The sequence below is a fragment of the Paroedura picta genome, chromosome 8 (assembly GCF_049243985.1).
Source record: "Paroedura picta isolate Pp20150507F chromosome 8, Ppicta_v3.0, whole genome shotgun sequence".
Taxonomy (NCBI): Eukaryota; Metazoa; Chordata; class Lepidosauria; order Squamata; family Gekkonidae; genus Paroedura; species Paroedura picta.
This window is the reverse complement of record NC_135376.1, coordinates 100862126-100875869: the sequence shown is the minus strand read 5'-3', so window position 1 is coordinate 100875869 and position 13744 is coordinate 100862126. Positions and strand designations below refer to the sequence as shown.

The 13744-nt window shown below is 50.2% G+C and overlaps 1 protein-coding gene across 3 annotated transcripts in view; it reads left to right on the top strand.

Annotated features, from left to right (window-relative positions):
* VSTM4 (V-set and transmembrane domain containing 4) overlaps positions 1-13744 on the top strand; it is a 49092-nt gene that overhangs the window by 18339 nt on the left and 17009 nt on the right. For 2 of the 3 annotated variants that reach the window (XM_077351004.1, XM_077351003.1), the window contains 3 exons: positions 3621-3654; positions 4499-4605; positions 7615-7676. In XM_077351004.1, the coding sequence (XP_077207119.1) occupies positions 3621-3654; positions 4499-4605; positions 7615-7676 (203 nt within the window). Of the gene's footprint in view, positions 1-3620; positions 3655-4498; positions 4606-7614; positions 7677-11436; positions 11597-13744 lie in introns of those variants that run through there. The other variant, XM_077351005.1, reaches the window with a different exon arrangement.

Sequence of the window (13744 nt, the reverse complement as noted above, 5' to 3'; positions counted from 1 at the left end):
AAGGGGGAAGGTTGGTTGTTGGGGCAGGTATTCAGGATGGATACTTGACTGGAGTGGAGAAAAATGGGCAGGGCAGCCAAGATTGATTTCTGTAGGCACCTGTAAATTTCCTGGAGGCATACAGCAGTCAGGCGTTCATCTTAGCTATGGGGCACGGCATGAACTTCCAAGAAAACTGAAACGTTCACTTTCAGATAATGTCTGTGTTCAGATGTTATCCTGATAATGACATGTCATTCAGCACAATCCTGGGCAGAGTTACTCCAGTCTAAGGCCATTCATTTTCATGAACTCAGAGTTGAGCAACTCGACATAGGAGTGCATTTGTTTGTTATATTATAATAATAATAATAATAATAATAATAATTATTATTATTATTATTATTATTATTATTATTATTATTATTATTATTATTATTATTATTATTGGATTTATTTCCCGCCTCTCCCCGCAGGCTCGGGACGGGTGACAATAATCTCAACCCAACTTTTTAATTGTTCCTTAAAATCCTCTGAAGAAACAGGAGGTCACTAGAATATAGAATATAAACCTGCAGAGCTGGTTTCCTGGCAAATGCTCATTGTGACGCTGGCAGGACATCTGCTTGGCACGTCCCAGGTCCAGCCCCCTTATTGCCACTAGGTGGCTGGTGATGCAGAAGACCTGGGCCTGAAACCCTGGAGAGACACTGATGAATCGATGGTCTGATCAGGACAGGTCAGCTTCATGAGCTAGACCCTCCGCAATTCAAGTAGCAACCCAGCTGGTGATGGGTGATTCTGATGAATGTAATTACTATCCACACTGGATTTTTTGTTTCTAGAAGGAAACAGAAAATTGTTCCTTAGAGAATGAACAAGGTGTGGAAAACCCATAAAATGTCTTGGATCTTCCAACCACATTTATAGCTATTTGGAAGCTGCCTTCAGTGGAAAGGCAAGTTGATTATATCCTAAATATCCTAAATAAATAAACACTTCCTCCAAGGAATTCCGGGTGAGATGCACAGGAGGCGCATTAGGCTGAGAGGCGGTGATCCTTCTAATCACAAGATGTCATAGTCCCATTGTATACTGCACTGGTCAGACCACACCTGGAGTACTGTGTGCAGTTCTGGAGGCCTCACTTCAAGAAGGACGTAGATAAAATTGAAAGGGTACAGAGGAGAGCGACGAAGATGATTTGGGGCCAAGGGACCAAGCCCTATGAAGATAGGTTGAGGGACTTGGGAATGTTCAGCCTGGAGAAAAGGAGGTTGAGAGGGGACATGATAGCCCTCTTTAAGTATTTGAAAGGTTGTCACTTGGAGGAGGGCAGGATGCTGTTTCTGTTGGCTGCGGAGGAGAGGACACGCAGTAATGGGTTTAAACTACAAGTACAACGATATAGGCTAGATATCAGGAAAAAGTTTTTCACAGTCAGAGTAGTTCAGCAGTGGAATAGGCTGCCTAGGGAGGTGGTGAGCTCCCCCTCACTGGAAGTCTTCAAGCAAAGGTTGGATACACACTTTTCTTGGATGCTTTAGGATGCTTAGGGTTAATCCTGCGTTGAGCAGGGGGTTGGACTAGATGGCCTGTATGGCCCCTTCCAACTCTATGATTCTATGATTCTATGATTCTTAATGCTAGCCTCAGAGCTTCCTGACAGGGCTTTACTTTTAGTGGCCAGGACTAGCAGCAGAGTGGCTCCATGCTGGTGAAAAGGTTCTTGAGGGAGACCCCACTAACCCCACAGCTGTTTGCCCTACAGGGAAGAGAGGGAGGAGAGCAGCCCCATTCTATAAGATCAATTAAAATGAACCACCTTCCATTTTGTGAGAAAATCCGCAGCATGGAAAGGCTGTTCTTGAATATGGGAAAAAGGCTGTTTCCTGTAGCTCAAGAGTAGGCAGCCTTTTTTTTTCTTTTTTTTTTGCACCCTGGGTGCTGAAAGCTACATCTACCAGAGAAGAGGTGGATGCTCCAGCAAGAGAGGAGGAATATGTAGTCCTACAACAGGCCAGAAAATGACAGCAGGTAGCCCTGTTCTGTTGTGGCAAAAGAGAATGGCAGGCTGGTGGCCCCTTAGAGCAGGCTTTCTCAGCCAGAGTTTCATGAATGGATGGCAGTGAATTCATTTTTTATGTATTTAAAAATTTCTTAGACATTGAAAGTTTGTTGAAATTTGTTAACCTGTTGATCCGCCCCCCCCCCTTCCCAAAATGCCCAATGATGGGCCTGGAGGGAGTGGGAAGGGGAGGGACCCCAGGTGGGCATGCACACAGCTCGGCTTCCCAACTCTATTCGGCACGATCGTACCATTTCTGCAGTTTCTTGAAGCCTGAAGAATGTTTCAGGGGTTTCTCAATGGGAAAAAGGTTGAGAAAAGCTGCCTTAGAGATTAACCATGTTTGTTTCCATGTGAGCTTTCAGGAGTCACAGCTCACATCTTCAAATCCTACTTAATGGGGAAGAGGAGATAACCTGGGCTGATTCTGCACTTACTTTGTTTATTCTGTTGTGGATCCTACTGAATTCAGATTGATTTGAACTCGGGTCTTCCTCTATTCCCCCCCCCCCCATTTAAACAAAGTGTTTTGCACTCGATTGTGAAAGGACAGAGTGGGAAGGGGAGCCAAGCACAGCACGAGTCTCTTTCTTTTCTTGGATAGGGGAGGGTATTGTTTGTTCCTTGGACTGGAGACAGCAGAGGGGGGGGGGGGGGGACCAAGATGCAGATCTCTGCTGAGAGAAGTTAGGTCTTCTGGAGTGCAGTCACTTTAAGACAAGCCTTACAACTGGGAGCCAGGAAGACTTTGAACTGACGCGCTGGCCAATCAGGGAAGACTACAGCGAGCCACCAAGTTAATCTGGAAAAAGTAGAGAGCTGCACATTTACTAATGGCAGTTTTTGAAATATCGAGGCTTATATCCACTCCAGGATATCAGGGGGGAAAGGTAGGGTCACCACAAATCAATCATGCATGTTGCAGAGGGAAGATTTAAAAACCAGAATCAAAATGCAAGTTGAATTCAGCGTAGATGGGAGGGATTCATTTGAACTGGGCCTGGGTAGAAAGCCCCGTGCAGACTACACCCTAGAGTATGAAATTTGTCATAAAATCTGAGCCCCAATTCAGTCCATGTTTGCACCTGTCTGGAGTCCTCCTTCTGGAGGGGGGGCATATTTCAGTGGTAGAGCCTCTGCTTGGCATACAGAAGGTCCCAGATTTCGATGTTAAAGGATCTGGTGGGCGGTGATAAATAAATTATGCAAATGGAGAAGAAGAACATGGTGAGCAGTGATATGGAAGACTTCATCCTGAGACCCTGGAGAGCCATTGCCAGGCGGAGCAAACACTGCAGATCTTGAGGGACCCAGGGTCTGCTTCCGTCCAAGGCAGCGTCACGTGGGCTTTTATGGTTAGGGTTAGGGTTAGGGTTAGGGTCCAATGTTGAGTTTTTGCTGACTTCTAACATGCAGCTGTAACTATCAGGCCTCTAAGAGGCAAAGACAGGATGTCAACCTGTCACCTAGAAATTTGACTAAATGTGGAGGATGCATCTTGCAGTACATTTCTTGATACATGTATTTCTCTGTCCTTTCCTCTCCCCTACCCATCCGCCTCTGTTTCCCACAGTAAGACATTACTTGGTGAAGTGTTCCCAGAACAGGTAGGAAAACAAGTTTCTCTTATGGGCGGAAACATTAATTTCATAGACTCTCTTAAGAAGCCATTTGGGCTGCTTTACTTGTTTTCCATTTGAAGAGTCCTTTCCTGTTCCTGTAGCTGGTACCACCTGAACCCAGGCCACACGTATAATGCACCTTCAGTGTATTTTGCACCTGGATTTTCCTGTAAAATCTACCAGATGTGTGCAGAATGGGCCCTGGGATCACCAAGCAAATGGCTTAGAGCCGCCTTTTCTATCGCAATTAAGCCCTCCCTAAATCATGCAGTCCACCACCTTGAGAAACAGACTGGGTGGGGCTTTAGGATTCACAGAAGCAGAAGCTCCTTGAGGGAGGGAGGGGGGACGTGTAAAGGGACTGTGGCCCTCAGAGCCTCCAGAGCATTTTGCCAGGCCACGGGCTGACCCTGGGATTGCATTCTACGTTTTAAAAACGGCCACTGATAAGCTCCGAAGAAAGATGGGAAATTGCACAGGAAACAGTGGAGTACCGAGAGCTGTCAGCCTCCTCCGGCTTCTCTCTTTGAACCAGAGCGCACGAAGGATATCCATTCCAGCGAGGGTTGCCAGATCCGGGTTGGGGAACTCCTGGAGATTTGGGGATGGAGCCTGAGAAGGGCCGGGACTTCAGTGAGGCACGGTGTAATTTCCAGGTGTTGTGGATGGAAGATGCTTGGAATGAATAAGCAGTTGGATCCTGGATTTGCTTCCCTAGTGAATCTCAGTCCCTCACAGGGGACTGCCTGATGAGAAGAGAAACGTCTGGCCCAGTTATTCCGCCTGTCACTTCTTCCCGCATCACCAGCCTCTCTTTTCTTCCTTTTAGCTTAGGGGAGACGGGCAGCGGCATGGCCAGCTTGTCTCCAGTGGAGCCCATGAAAGTCAACGGGAAGAAGGAGAAAGGGGAGCAGCCTCCTGCCATTCCAGCCAAAGGTTTGTGATAGGTACAGGGGGAGAGATGCAAACTAACATTTTCCTGTCTCATTTGTGGTGCCCTGTTTCAGAGTGTTCTGATGGGGGTAAGGCCATCAAGTGGTTTATTATTACGCTTGTCTCCTGGGGTTTTTTCCAGGGGAACTGGGGGTAGCATCTGTGGGAGTTCCCTTGTGTTATTTTCATCACACATGACACCATGTGTGGAGTCTCAGCCTGGGTTATGGGAGAACCGCAGCAGTTAGGGATAAAACCGAATGTAGAAAATATAAACAATTTATTATCAGAGCTCAAAGTGTTTGAAGACCATAAAAGAATATCTTATTATCTATTGGGCATGCCCAAAGCATCTCCGTGTGTACCCAACTGATGCCAACAAGTTCAGACCTAACAGGATCTTCCTCAGAGGTCAAGAGGGGCTTTGTAGAAAGGGGCTTCCTCACAGCGTTGCACAGAATAATTTTCAACAGTGGGATAATTACTTCTGTTCTAGCTGCTTCTGGTCCTGCAATATATTTGTGCTTATTGTTTTGTGCCAGGAAAGTTCTCAGCCAGCAGCGCTTTCTGTTCCTCCCCCGGGTGCTGGATCATCCTGCTATGTCTGACCAGAGGGATTGTGGCTTCTTGTGTTTTGGTGTGATGCCTCTGTTGATACAGCCCAAGGCTGCATTCAGTCTGCGAAAAGGTCCAAAGTCAGAGGTGGTTTTTAAATGCTTTGAGCTCTGATAAGAAATGGTTTACATTTTTCTATCTGGTTTTATCCCTAACCTTTGTGATTTTCACCTGTTTTCCAGGTTGGGCTTTTCTTGCCCCTTATGTGATCTGGGATCTGGGATTAATCCCACCCCCTCGGAATGGAAACTTGCTGGGTGACCTGGGGCCTCTTAGCCTGACCTACCTTCCAGAGTTGTTGTGAGGATAAATTGGAGGAGAGGAGAATGATGAAAGCTACTGGGGAAAAGGGCAGGGTAAATTCAAAGTGACCCAGTGGGGGCCAGTTTGGTCAGTGAACAGTGACTGTCCAGGGCTTCACCATTGGCTGCTCTCAAACTGGGGCTTGAAAGGCCATTATATTGGCCCTAAACGTCGATCCACAGAAACAGGACATCCTGGTTACTGGTCTTGTGGACTGGAGCGGTGGGGGAGGGGGAGAGCTGCTTGGCTTGCAGAGAAAACCTCCAGAAGGGACTATTTCCATGTTTGACATTTATTGCTTAGTTGTAATTACCTTTGATGTATTGGGAAACTAACTGTCCCACTTTAAAGTGGCCTAGAAAACAATTGGTCCGTGGTTTGTGGAAACAACAACCCTTCTCTTTGGACCTGGGCTAACAGTATCAGCGGATGCAGCCACACCAGCGTTCATCTTTGACTAAAAGGTATCCCCTGTGCAAGCACCGGGTCATGTCTGACCTTGGGGTGACGCCCTCCAGCGTTTTCATGGCAGACTCAATACGGGGTGGTTTGCCAGTGCCTTCCCCAGTCATTACCGTTTACCCCCCAGCAAGCTGGGTACTCATTTTACCGACCTCGGAAGGATGGAAGGCTGAGTCAACCTTGAGCCAGCTGCTGGGATTGAACTCCCAACCTCATGGGCAGAGCTAGACTGCATGTCTGCTGACTTACCACTCTGCACCACAAGAGGCCACCTTTGACTACCTGGCTGTAAAATGACAAGTTGGAGGGGGTGTCATAATTTGGCCTTTTGTTGTCATCAAAGAGGCGGCCACCCAGAAGTGAGGGCACAGAACTGTTTTCTGGTGCCAGAACCAGCTGAGCTCTTTACCCTGTCTTTGGGCACTACTCCAGACATGGTCTGACCAATGCAGTATACAGCAGGACTATGACGTCTTGTGTTTTGATGTGATGCCTGTACCGATACAGCCCAAGACCGCATGTACCTTTTAAACTGCCGCATCACACTGTCTGCTCACATTTAGCTTACAGCCTGCAAATACCCCAAGATCCCGTTCACACACATCAGCAGCAATGCTCTGTGACTGGGGGCAGATCATGAGAGGGCGGCAGAGGCGGGGAGAAGGGTTGAGCTGGTGCTCGGTTCTTGTAGCCCTTTCTTATATATATCCAGGGTTATGTCAATCACTGCTTTGGGGCCCAGGTCAGATGGGCCCAGGGATCCTGGATGGTTTTTTATTTGTCTTCCTTTAGGTCACTGTGGTAGGTGGGTGGGTGGGGGAAATGGCTGTGAGGCAGTTGGAATAGATGACCCTTGAGGTGCCTGTGTTGTTCTCTGGATAGGCTTCCCACATGGCAGCTTAAGGGTCCACAGTCTGCTCCACTGCCGGGTTATGTGGCTGCTAGATGTGTGGATCAGAATGTGTCTTCCTGCTTGGAGGTTGCTGGTTGGGAAGCCACTAAATGTGTTAGAGTAGGAAGAAAGTAATATTTGCCCTGACCTTAAGTCAGGAGGAGGATCTCCCAGCTGCCTCCAGCAGGTCTGGGGAGACAGCAAACATGTTTGCCAAGTGAATGCAGAAATAGATCCACACTCCTGTGCCAAGCAGCTGATAGGCATTGTCAGGTTTTGGAAGGTGCTGCTCTGGTGGCTGACAGAGAAACAGGAAACACACTGTCACAACACCTGTTTGGACAGGCGGTTCCTTAGCCAGCTAGGAATTTGTGTTGCAGCCTCATTTTGGGACTCTTGTACATTTCCATCCGCTTCCTCCTGGCCTCTTTGGCCAGCCCCAGTTCTGCATAACACAGTTTGAGTGGGCTGGCATGACACATCCTTTGCATGGAATGCTGTGGCTGGAACATCCTGCTTTTTATAGCAGATGAAGTATTTTATTAGCCACAGCTGTGGCTTGAACTGGAGCACAGTTAGCCTTCTGTATCTACCCTCGTACAACCATCAATGGTTAGATGTGGAGGATAGGAGTGTGTGTGTGTATTGTTGTGTGAGACCTGTTCATGAGGTTCCATGGACATAATGCCAGTGAACTGCTAATCACAGCAGCCATTGTCCTGTCCTTCTTTTTTCAACAGCACCAATAGCACATGCTTTCCCGAAGCCGAAACTTCTGAAACCACAAAGGAAAGTCCTGCTGGTGAGTAAGCCCACAGAGGCTTGTCTTTTCCTCTCAGTTCATTGCCTTCCCTCTGTCTGTTGGTGTGACCTCAAACAGAGCTTCAAGATGACCATTGGCATACGAAGACGAGGCTCTGCTACTGAGCCCCAGCCCTTGCCCTGATTCTCAGCTTGGAAGGGTCGGAGGAGTGGAGGGCATTTGCACAGCCTGGTAACTTGCTGGCTCCTGGGCATTAACATTATCAGGTTGGATGTGGACTCTCCAAAGGCATTTGAGTACTTGGCAACCAAAGCTGGCTGTTCCAGAAGGCACCGCAGCCCACCAGCTTGTGACAGCCACATTGATTGCTGGCAAACATTCACATTGCTGGTGCTCTACTCAAATGCTCTGGAAAGCTGGTGTATGGTAGAGAGGTTCTCTCCCTCTCCCTCTCCCTCTCCCTCTCCCTCTCCCTCTCCCTCTCCCTCTCCCTCTCCCTCTCCCTCTCCCTCTCCCTCTCCCTCTCCCTCTCCCTCTCCCTCTCCCTCTCCCTCTCCCTCTCCCTCTCCCTCTCCCTCTCCCTCTCCCTCTCATAGATTCATAGATTCATAGAATCATCTTTAAACCGCTCCGTGGTATTAAATAAAAGGGTAAGGGCTAAGTGGGAGGAGAGTGGGCGGGCGCTGTCTGGGATAAAAACTCAGAGGAGGGAGTGGCACTCGGAGGATTTGCTCCTCCGAGTGCCACTCCAGGGCCAAGTGCGCCTCCCCATTGGCTACTTGGCCCATGCCGCCGACTCTCCACTCCTCCGAGGCCGCCATCGTCGCCTCTGCGCCTGCAGCACGGTAAGTCGGCCACGGACACCGGCATGGCTGCCGCGGAGGACCCTCGCCCCACGCCGCTGGGCTGAGGGAAACCTGCTTTCCCTCCACCCGGTGACACCCCTTCCCCGCCCTCCGAGCTCACCGCTACCCCCACTGCGCCTCCCCAAATGGATCTCCGTGCCTCGCCGACACACCCTTCCCACCCTAACCCCGCACGTCCCTTCCCGGACTCCCAAGCCTTCTCCCGGCTGCCACTTACCACTTGCGTCTTCGGGCGCTTCCCCGCTGCTTCCGTTGCCTCCACGCCGTCGCCGCCATGCCACCAGGGCCGCCTGCCCACACGCCGCAGCTGTTCCCTGCACTGTCCTGCTGCCGGCACGGTCGCCCCCGGGCTGTCAGTTGGCTGGAACTAGACTGCCTGTTCCACCACGACTAAACTGTATCAGAATCACGCACAGCCACAAAGGGCCATCCAGTCCAATCTCCCCACCCGCTTTTCAGGGACTTAAAAGCATACACATTCCTGACAGGTGCTCATCTAATCCCTCCTAAAAACTTACAATGGAGATTCCAACACCCTCCAAGGCAGCATATTCCATCTATGAAAATCCCTCACCTTCAGAAAATGCTTTCTAATATTTAAGTGGAACCTTCTTTCCCATGGTCTCCCATCCAGATACCAACCAGGGCTGATCCTGCTTAGCTTTAAAGACAGGACTGGGCCAGCCTAGGCTATGTAGGTGAGGGCAAATATGTAATCTAAATCGAAGTAAATAACTAAATAATAGCCCTTTGGAGAGCCACTTTGGTGTACTGGTTAAGAACAGGGACCTCTAATCTGGAGAGCTGGGTTTGATTCCCTACTTCTCCTCCACATATAATCTTTAAACCACTCCTGTGGAGCGGTATAAATAAAACACTAAGGGCTAAAGGGGTGGGCCGAGTCCGGGATAAAAACTCGGAGGGGCCGATCAGGAGCCGCGGAGCCGCTCCTGATTGGCCCATCCGAGTGTCACTCCAGGGCCAAGTGGCCAATGGGGAGCTGTGCGTAGCACGGCTCCCCATTGGCTACTTGGCCCGTCCTCGGCTCGGCCATCCAGGGAGTCGCCACGGGAAGAAGAGCCTTCTCTGCAGGTGAGTTGCCCGAGGGAGGTCGTGGGAAAGGAGCAGGGCCGCCGTGTCGCAGAGGCCCTGCTCCTTTCCTGCCGGCTACGCAGCCGGCTTGCCAGGTGAGGGAGGGCATGGGAAAGGAGCAAGGCCGCTGCATCGAAGACGCGGCGGCCCTGCTCCTTTCCTGCCCACGAGGCAGGCCCCATGGCCCCGGAACTAATCCGTCGCTTTGCCAGGGGGTGGGGGGCAAAAAGGCTTCGTTCTGGAGAAAGGAGCAGGCCCGCCGCATCTCTGACACGGCGGGCCTGCTCCTTTCCCCAGGACAGAGCCGCGGCTTTGGGGGGAGGAGGAGGGAAGACTTCCTGGGAGGAAGCTAGGCCCTTGGCGGGGGGTGGGGGGCCCCTCCCACTCCCAGCTGCCTGCCTGCTAGCACCCGCTGTATTTGGCATACAGTGGGACTTAAATCTAGTCATAGAATAATAGAGTTGGAAGGGACCTTCTGGGTCCTCTAGTCCTATGAACTATGCAGGACACTCACATCCCAATCGCTCATCTACTGTAACCTGCCTTCACAGAACCCGAGGAAGCCTGTTCCACTGAGAAACCGCTCTGTCAGGAATTTCTGAATGTTTAAATGGAATTTCTTTTGAATTAATTTCATCCCATTAGTTCTGGTCTGTTCCTCTGGGGCAAGAGAGAACAATTCTGCTCCATATGGCACCGTTTAAATACTTGAAGATGGTTATCAGATCACCTCTCAGTCATCTCCTCTCTAGGCTAAACAGAGCAAGCTCCCCCAACCTTTCATCATACGTCTGGTCTCCAAACCTCTCACCATCTTTGCTGCCCTCCTCTGGACACAATCCAGTTTGTCAACATTCCTCTTCAACTGGGGTGCCCAAAACTGAACACAGTACTCCAAGTGAGGCCGAATCAGAGCAGAGTAAAGCGGTACCATCACCTCCCGTGATCTGGACAAGATACTCTCTTTGATAGAGCCCAAAATCCCATTTGCCTTTTTAGCTACTGAGTCACACTGTTGACTCATGTTCAATGTATGGTCTACTAAGACTCCTAGATCCTTTTTGCACATGCTACTGCCAAGACAAGTCTCCCCCATCTTATATTGGTGTATTTGGTTTTTCCTACCTAAATGCAGAACTTTACATTTGTCCCTATTGAACATTTTATTCAGTTTAGCCCACTTCTCGAGCCTCTCTCTCTCTTCTTTCTCTCTCCCTCTCTCCCCCTATCTTCCTCTCTCCCTCTTCCCTTCTCTCTCCCCATTTCTTTCTCTCTCCCTCTCTCTTCCCCTCCCTCTCCCTCACTCTCTGTCTTCCCTCTCTCCTTCCCTCTCCCCCTCTCTCTCCCTCCCTCACTTCCTCTCTATCTCTCCCCCTCCCCCTCCCCTTTTCTTTCTCTCCTTCTCTCTCCTCTCTCCCTCCCTTTCTCTCTCTCCCCCCTCTCTCTCCCTCTCCCCTCCCCCTCCCTCCCACCTCTCCCTCTCTCTCTCCACCTCTCCCTCTCTCCCCCCTCCCCTCCTTGAAAGTTGAGAAGTTGCAGGGTTTGGGGAAAAGATAGAATCATAGAATCATAGAATCATAGAGTTGGAAGGGGCCATACAGGCCATCTAGTCCAACCCCCTGCTCAACGCAGGATCAGCCCTAAGCATCCTAAAGCATCCAAGAAAAGTGTGTATCCAACCTTTGCTTGAAGACTGCCAGTGAGGGGGAGCTCACCACCTCCTTAGGCAGCCTATTCCACTGCTGAACTACTCTGACTGTGAAAAAATTTTTTCCTGATATCTAGCCTATATCGTTGTACTTGTAGTTTAAACCCATTACTGCGTGTCCTCTCCTCTGCAGCCAACAGAAACAGCATCCTGCCCTCCTCCAAGTGACAACCTTTCAAATACTTAAAGAGGGCTATCATGTCCCCTCTCAACCTCCTTTTCTCCAGGCTGAACATTCCCAAGTCCCTCAACCTATCTTCATAGGGCTTGGTCCCTTGGCCCAAGATCATCTTCATCGCTCTCCTCTGTACCCTTTCAATTTTATCTACGTCCTTCTTGAAGTGAGGCCTCCAGAACTGCACACAGTACTCCAGGTGTGGTCTGACCAGTGCCGTATACAATGGGACTATGCCATCTTGTGATTTTGATGTGATGCCTCTGTTGATACAGCCCAAAATGGCATTTGCCTTTTTTACCGCTGCATCACACTGCCTGCTCATGTTTAGTTTACAATCCACAAGTACCCCAAGGTCTCGTTCACACACAGTGTTACCTAGAAGCGTATCCCCCATCCAGTAGGCATGCTTTTCATTTTTCTGACCCAGATGCAGAACTTTACACTTATCTTTATTAAATTGCATCTTGTTCTCATTTGCCCATTTTTCTATTGTGTTCAGATCTTGTTGTCTCTATCTTCCGGAGTATTTGCCAGTCCTCCCAATTTGGTGTCATCAGCAAACTTGATGAGTAGTCCCTCCACCCCCTTATCTAGATCATTAATAAATATGTTAAAAAGTACCGGGCCGAGCACCGAGCCCTGAGGTACCCCGCTACTCACCTCTCTCCAGTCTCTCCTTCAACTTATCCATCAGAACATCATGGGGAACCTTGTCGAAAGCTTTACTAAAATCCAAGTAAATGACATCAACCGAATTTCCCCGATCCAGCAAACCTGTTACTTGGTCAAAAAAGGAAACCAGGTTGGTCTGGCAGGACCTGCTGGAGACAAATCCATGCTGACTTCCTTGGATCACCAAATTGTCCTCCAGATGTTTGCAGATCACTCCCTTTAATATCTGCTCCATTATCTTCCCCACAATAGAGGTCAGACTCACTGGTCTGTAGTTTCCCGGGTCACCATCTCATGGTGCAACCCTGCTGGGCTCAATGGCTGTTATCTAGTATGACTTAAACTTTTTATGGTGTTGCTCTCAGCTTTGCTGACACCCGCCCCCCCCCCCCAATGTTTGCATTTTGCCCAGAATGTCTTTTATTTCTCTAGTAGAAATTAAGTCCGCTGTAGCTGAAATACAGCAGGCGCTAGAGCATATGGAAGAATAAGGGAGGAAAGGAAATTTGAAGAGGGAAGGAGGGATGGGAGTGAGAAAGGAGGGAAGGGGTGGTTGACCGGAAGGAAGGCAGGAAGTGTGCTAGAGAGGTAGGGGGAAAGAGAGAGAAGTGAGAGGGAGAGAGAGATAGGCAGGAAGTAGATGGAGAAGTAGAGGAAGTCAGGAAGGAAAGAAGGAAGGCATGCAGGGAGGTAGGTGGACTTGGGGGGGAGCGGGGGGAAAGGAGGGGGGTATTTCAAGTGTCCGTGGGGGGGAGTCGTGAGGGGGGGACAATTGGGAGCGGGAGTGGGGGGGAAGAGACGGAAAAATAGAGGAAGCAAGGGAGAAGGAAGGAAGGCAGCCAGGGAGGTAGGTGGACGGGGGGAGTGGGGGAAAGGAGGGGGGTATTTGAAGGGTATGTGGGGGGGAGTCACGAGGGGGGGCACATTGGGAGGGGGAGTGGTGGGGAGGGCCAGGAGAAGGCTTTTGGCATCCAGGATGCTGTGAGGCAGCCCTGCAGAAAGCTCTTTGCGGCAGCGGGGTGCGCGCGCGGCCTTCTGCCAGTCCCAGGGGTCCTGGACGCCGCGAAGGTGGCCTGGGGCCGGCAGAAGGCTCCTGAGCAAGGGACCTGTGGCGGGAAAGGAGCAGGGATGCCGTGTCTTTGCCGCGGCGTCCCTGCTCCTTTCCCTAGTGGGAAGAGAACCCGGGCGGAGGACTCATCGCGCGGCCATCCTTCTGGGTCTGTGCGGTGACTCCCCGGCCGGGCCAGGCGAGGCTGGGCCATTAGTTGCTTGGCCCTGGATGGGCCCTCTGAGTTTTTATCCCGGACAGAGGCCGCCCTTTCTCCTCCCACATTGCTCTTACCCTTTTATTTAGTACTGCGGGAGCGGTTACAGATCATAAGAAAAATGGGATTGGATTTAGATGAAGATGGAGTGAAAACTGGTGGAAGGAACATTGACTAATTGAGATATAAGAGCTATTGGAAAAGGCAGTAATATCAGGAGAACTGGAAGGCAGCATGCAAAGGGGGAGACCCAGCAGGAGATGGGAGGACTCAGTCCAGGAAGTCTTGACAGCCCTCCATGTGCAAGACCTGAGCAAGACTGATAG